Genomic DNA, 6,918 nt, shown 5'->3' with positions numbered 1-6,918 from the left:
CTCTCTCTGTGTGTGTGTGTGCGTGTGTGTGCGTGTGTGTGTCTGTGTCTGTGTCGGTGTCTCCCAAGAACTTATGCATGCTAGGCAAGCACTCTACCACTGAGCTACATCCTAATCCTGCCTTTCAACCTTCTCTTCGGGTTCTGGAATTTTTGCCACCAATCTACCTATGGGGGGAGAGCATGTCTGCCAACTTGAGCTAAAATGAATTCTGCTCGATGATCTTTGATTTAAGTCCTATCAAATATAGAATACCAATCTGTGTTGGGAAAAACAAAGACAGTGAAAAGAGCCCCTTCTCTAGGACCCTGCTACTCAGTGTGGGAGCCGTGGTTGGTAGCCCTGCACCCTTGATGAACCTGTCACAAAATGCTGCCTCTCAGACCACATCCAAACTTCCTCAATCAGAGCCTACATTTTAACCAGATCTTCAGTTGGGCCTTTCATCCATAGACCTTTGAGAAACCCAGCCTTCACCACGGGAGTTAAGTCTGCAACCAGATACTGCAGCCTCTCTGTAGCATGGGAAGCTCTGGATATGTACTGTTAAATGCAGGTTAGCAGGGTGTTTTCATCCTTTTCCAGAGAGAGGAAACTGGGAAGGAGACCACAGACTGAAAGTTGAGGCTTAAAACGGTATTACTAGGGCTGGGGGTATAGTTCGATTGGTGGGGGATTTGCCTAGCATCCATGAAGTCCTAGGTTCAGTCCTTACCACACACACACACACACACACACACACACACACACACACCGAACAAACACATTGTTAAAAGCAAAGGGGCCTGTAGATTCATTCCTATAAAATTAAATTAAATACTGGAGCACTAACGCTGACTCTGTCCAGACAATAATCACCGCAACTTACAGAAATCACTGTGAGTAGGAACTAGACTAAAAATTATACATCTAAAACATAGCTTATGAAACTAGACATGGTGGCACATGCCTGTAATCCAAGCATTTGGGACTGAGGTAGGAGATTAGAAATTTGAGGTAATCTTCAGCTACATAGCAAGTTCAAAGCCAATGTAAGATATATGAGACCAAGTCTCAAAAATAAATAAATAGTAAATAAATAGTTATAGCTTATTGCTGATATCATCATAGAAAGGCTTCAGTGAGCTCAAATTCCAGTATAATTTGGAATCATTTTTCTCTATGTTCAATCCTAAATTATTAGTGATTTGATCTTCAACCCTCTTGCCATCCCAGCGGACATCTCTCTATTTACCAAGTATCTCTGGGACCACCGTCTGTGAGCCAGCAGTACAAGTACTCCAGACACAATGGCCTGTGAAAAGAGAATTGTCAAAAATAACATGGACAATTGAAGGGACCTCTGGAAAGAGTTCAATCTGTCTCCCAGTTTGACAGTTTTATCATGAGCTAGAAGGAAGAGCAAATGGCGAAATGGATTTACGTCTCTGAAGTCCTCTCAACCTGTGGGAGCAACTGCAGAGACAAAGAAGAAGGCAAGTCAGTAGTGTCACCAGAACCTGAGTCACAAGGCTCATGCCTTCACCATCACAACCACGTGCAGGTACTGTCAGACGTCACCCAATCAAAGCTAGGCTTTATAGTTCCTGTGGGATGTTTTGCTTTGATTCACTCTATGTTATTTTTCTTTCTAAGTTTCTTTTTACACTGATTGTGTGTGTGTGTGTGTGTGTGTGTGTGTGTGTGTGCACATGTGTGTAGGTCAGATAACATCTTAGTGGAGTAGGTCCCTCTACCTCACTCTGTGGGTTCCAGGAACTGAACTCAGGTCATTAACCTTGACAACAAGCACCTTTACCCACTGAGCAATCCCACCAGCCCATCTTTCTCACAACTTTCTAAAACTGCCAGCAGACGGAAACGGAACGGAGACCTGTCCCCAAACCCTGAAATCCTTCCCAGGAGCACCTTGATCTTTTGCCACTTGCTGTCTTTTGGGAATCCTCAGCCTCTGCCTGCAGGTGGGCCACAAACACTCAGCCCCCACCCCCACCCATTTCCTAAATAACACAGGTGATCATTAGAGTGAATGCCCAGAAGGGCATTTATTGTTCTGGGTATGGTGGGGGCTGCTTTCCAAAGAGTATTTATAGTCACTGTCAAAGAAAAGGCCCCAAGCGTAGAACAGAAATAGTTAATGAAGGAGGGAATGGAAGGGAATCAACAGAATTTTGCAGAAAAAAAAAAAAATCTCTGAGTTCATCTTGAATTCAATGTGAGCTCTGACCAAGGAGATATTTGTGACTATTGAGACTGGAAATTGCTTATTCCCAAACCACACACATCATTTGTTCCCAGTCAATGAATGTATGATGAGGTCGAGACAGAAAATCAGGATCAGGAAGAGGTGGCCTAAAATAGGATGCTGAATACAGATAGGTTTAAAAATAGCATAGTTTTGGATTTTTACAGAGTAATAATCATGGCAGTATTACAGGATCAATAAATTTAACAGGAAATCGGGTCTTTCACCCATGTGATTTTGTGGTATGCTGCTTTTGTGGCTCTGAGTTTGGCATACTTATTGTTTTGAGACTTGGATTTTCATTTTCTTGGCACATTTTATTCCGAATGCTGGATTTAGAGAAACCGAAAGAGGGAACACACTCGCTCACACAGAACTTCTTGTGTAGCCGAGTCTGAAATCATAGACTTGACGAGCTTGTACCATGAAAGTCCCAGGGCTAAAAACAGAACCATCTGTAGTCAAAGGAGGTTCCTGGCTTGATTCTGCAAAGAGAACCTTTCCAAGGACCCTACGAAGGCAGAGCCAGCATAACAGTATGACAAAACGGGGGGAATTAAAGCACTAAAACGACGGTGTGGGTTGACCTTAGCTGTCTAGGCTTTCAAAAGCGGGACTCTCAATTGACACATGGCTCCCATGTCATTAATGAGAGAAACTTAGAAGCCAGACAAAAGCAAGAGACCACTCTGTCCCTCTGTTGCCTCCACTCTGGAGATGGCTGCCATTATGGGATGCTGAAAGTCTAGCTTGCCTTAAGTACATTGGCAGGAGTTTGTTCTTTCCTTTTGAAAGTTGAAAAGCACTGCGGAATTGTAGTGGCCTGTTATTTTGGTTGCAGCCAGATTGAGTTTTTCTTTGTTTACACAAAATTCTGAAAAAGCTCCTTCATGGAGTAGGCCTAGCAAAGGCAGTTCAGTAACTTGGTAAAGTTGCTGGTGGGATGCAGAAGCAGAGATGAGCAAGACCATCTTTCTTGATGCCCATGATGGGAAAAGAATTAAAAATGAAGGGATTTGCTGGGTGTGGTAGCACAGACCTTTAACCCCAGCACTCTGGAGGCAGAGGTGGGTGGATCTCTGTGAACTCAAGGCCACCTGGTCTATATAGTCAGTTCCAGTCCAGCTGCTGCTACAGGGAGACCTTGCCTCAAAAAACAAAAGTGTGTGTGGTGGGGGGGGGTTCAAGAGTAGGGAAGATAAGTCAATGGGAAGGGAAATGTGAAAGGAGGGGTGTCCAAGAGGTGACAAGTTGGGCCAAGCAGTATGGTTGTGGGAAAGGGAGGGTGGAATGGTGCCTGGGCTTAGTGGGGAACTACCTCCCCTCGAATGATCCTTGCCATGCTGTTGGCTCACCTTCTGAGGACTGCTAACACTCCCATTGACAGCCTTTGCCAGCCCACCCACTAGACCTTTAAATTGCTTAAGTAGAACATGCAGCTCCCAGAAACAGATGAATTGAAGGAAGCAGCAAACAGTCTCACAGAAATAGAAACTTTAGAGGCATCAAATGATTATAAGATTTAACTGATTCACTTATAAGCATCTATTGTGGATCTACTACAAACAAGGGACGTCATAAACACAGTGCGGATGAAATGATAATAACTTCCTATTGACTGAGTGTTTAATACATGGTAGGCATGATGCTCAACACTTCATATGTATTAACACACTGAATCCACATGAGGCTGAAGATGTTGCTCAGTTGGTAGAGTGTTTGTTTAGTGTGAAGGAAGCTCTGAGTTTGATTCCCAGTGCTGCATAAACAGGGTGTGGTGGTACAGACTTGTAATCCCAGCACTTGGAAAGTGAAGGCAGGAGGATCAGAAGTTCAAGGTCATCCTCTGTGATATAGAGAATTCAAAGTCAGCCTGGGCTATATGAGACCTTGTATCAGTTATATTCTTGTTGTTATGATAGAAAATACCCTGTCAAAAGCAACTTAGGAGAAAAAGGTTTATTTTGCCTTACAATTTCAGAGGAGTACAGTTATCATGGCTGAAGAGGCGTGACAGCAGGTAGGGAAGACATGGTGGCAAGATCATTAGGCTGCCTGGTCACACTGCATATACACTCTGGAAACAGCGAGTGGACAGGAAGTGGGGCTGGGCTATAAAGCCTCAAGCACTGTCCCCTGTAAACTCACTTTTTGCAGGAAGGTTCCACCTCCTAAAGGTTCCACAACCTCCCCAGTCAGCTCCACCAGTTAGGGAGAAAGTGTTCAAACATGTGGGCCTATGTGGGACATTATACATTCAAACTAAAATGGGACCCTGTCTCAAAAACAAAATAAAAAAAATTTGTTTTTTTTTTTTTTGAGACAGGGTCTCCCTGTAGCCCCAGCTGTCCTGGAACTCACTACGTAGACCAGGCTGGCCTTGAACTCACAGAGATCTGCCTGCCTCTGCCTCCCAAGTGCTGGGACTACAGGTGTACACCACCACGCTTGGCATAAAAAAATTTTTAAATGTATACTAACTGCATCATGGAGGTATTACCCCACTTTTCAAAGGAGGCAAAGAGAGGCCAAATAAAATGTACAAGAGCACAAAATAATTATTTTACAAATCAAGATCATACCTCTCATTGGGATTTGTAGACCAAATTTGAAAATAATGCACATATAAAATGTCTACAAAGTTAGATAAAAATAAATATTTTGTACATGAAATGAGCTTAGGAGATATGATGGCACTTAATGGGGGAAACTGATGTAGGCAGCCAGGCAAATGGACTCTGGAGGACTGAAGGATGCCCATGATTTCTGTAGCAGGTGACAGGGAGGGACAGCCCCAGCCTGGGACCAGCATCTGAGGTGAGGAAGTGGCAGGGAGGAGCCCAGATCTGCAGCAGGACCAGGTCTAGGAGGAAAATAGGAAAACACAGTTGTACATTGTGCTAGATAGCTTTAGTGTCAACTTGACACACCTGGGTTGAGGGAGCCTCAATTGGGGAATTGCCTCTATTGGACTGGCCTGTGGTCATGTCTGTGGAGCATCTTCTTGATGAGTGATGGGGGGGTGCCCAGCCCACTGTGGGTGGTGCCACCCCTGGGCAGGTGGGCCTGTGTTGCATAAGAAAGCAGGCTGAGTAGGGGCCAGGGGTGCAAGCCAGTAAGCAGAGTTCCTCCTTGGCCTGTGTTCCAGCTCCTGCTTCCAGGTTCCTGCTCTGAGTTCCTACCTTGGGCTCCCTGATGAACTGTGACCTGATTTATGTAAGCTAAATAAACCTTTTCCTCCCCAAGTTGATATTGGTCAGAGTATTTTGTCACAGCAATGAAGAAATAACTAGGTCATATATTATATGACACCAGATTGAGGAGGACTCAGAAGTTAGGTTAGTACATTTGGGTTTCATTGGGGGCTGATCAAGTGTCATCAATGGCTTTTGAAGAAAGAGGTAGCTTGTCTCCCAAGAAAGCTTAAAAGGCTGAGTCTGATGTTGTATACACGCTGGACTGGAATGGAGTGAGGCCTGGGGTCTCTGAAGTTCCCTGGTGTTTAGACATCTCTTTTAACTCCAGTTACAGTAAGCAGTTATCTGTTTTGGCCTAGGTACAAATCTAATGTTTTAAAATTTTAACTGATTTCATTTTATTTTATATGTATGAGTGTTTTGCCTGCAAGCAAGTGTACCACATGTGTGCAATGTCCATGGAGGCCAGAAGAGTGTCTCAAATTCCCTGGAACTGGAGTTACAGATGGTTGTTAGCCACCATGTAGGTGCTGGGAACCAAACCCAGGTCCTCTGCAAGAGCAGCCATTGAGCCATCTCTCCAGCTCCCTAATTTTCTTGGTTTTTGAGATAGGGTTTTGTTATCAGAGTTATTAGTGTTGGAACCTGGGTCCTGGTGGCCCAAACAAGCCAGATTTGGGCCCTCAATAAGCCAATTGAACAAATAAGTAACAGGAAAAAGTAGAAAAAGGAGATTTATTCGGTGTGATCGCACTGGGAAGAGGGCAAAGAGGTTCATTGACGTCCCCCTGACCCAGCTACCCAGTCCGTCTTTGGGGTCTTACTGTGAGGTTTAGGTTTAAGTAGAGGGTCAGAGCTAAGTAGTCCCAGTCAATGTGGGAACCTGCTCACCATCACTGCCTCAGCTCCAGTCTCTCCTGCTGCAAGGTTGTCTGAGATTCCAGGGGGAATATTTCAGTGTCTTGGGATTCATTGTTTCAGTAGTCTGATGGCTAAAGGGAGGCCACAGTGTCCTTAGAACACCTTCATTCTTGCTAGGACAGTCACCATCAATTCAGGCTGCCCTCCAATTCAGCTGAGGTTGACCTTGAACTTCTGATCTTCCTGTCTCCACCTCTTGAGTGCTGGAATTCCAGGTGTGTGCTACCACTCCTGGTTTATGTGGTGCTCAGACTTTAACCCAGAGCTTAAAGTATGCTAGGCAAGTACTCTAGCACGCTAGGTGCATCCCAAGTCCCGCAAATCTGATTTTGCATCTAACACAATTAACACCCGATCTTTACTGTGTTAAATGCTACTATTTTCCATTGGATTGTTTTCTATTAATTCTAAGTGCTGTTAACTATCCCGTACATTGGTTTTATAATTTGCTAATAGATTCTTACGGTTGGCTTTTGGGTTTATCTAGACAGAAAAATCTGAATGGGGCAGAAGGGGCAGGGAAGACGTGCCGCCAGCAGGAAGAAGGTGGTGTGC

At 44.4% G+C, this 6,918-nt stretch overlaps 1 protein-coding gene across 4 annotated transcripts in view; it reads right to left on the bottom strand.

The window, feature by feature from the left end:
* Tmem212 (transmembrane protein 212) overlaps positions 1–6,918 on the bottom strand; it is a 40,456-nt gene that overhangs the window by 17,268 nt on the left and 16,270 nt on the right. For all 4 annotated transcript variants that reach the window (XM_029567039.1, XM_029567038.1, XM_029567040.1 and 1 more), the window contains one exon: positions 1,235–1,294. In XM_029567039.1, the coding sequence (XP_029422899.1) occupies positions 1,235–1,294 (60 nt within the window). The remainder of the gene's footprint in view (positions 1–1,234; positions 1,295–6,918) is intronic.

The sequence above is a fragment of the Nannospalax galili genome, unplaced genomic scaffold (assembly GCF_000622305.1).
Source record: "Nannospalax galili isolate Female #2095 unplaced genomic scaffold, S.galili_v1.0 scaffold1021, whole genome shotgun sequence".
NCBI classification, from domain to species: domain Eukaryota; kingdom Metazoa; phylum Chordata; class Mammalia; order Rodentia; family Spalacidae; genus Nannospalax; species Nannospalax galili.
The sequence above is the reverse complement of the archived record's forward strand: the minus strand, read 5'-3'. Positions and strand labels throughout refer to the sequence as shown.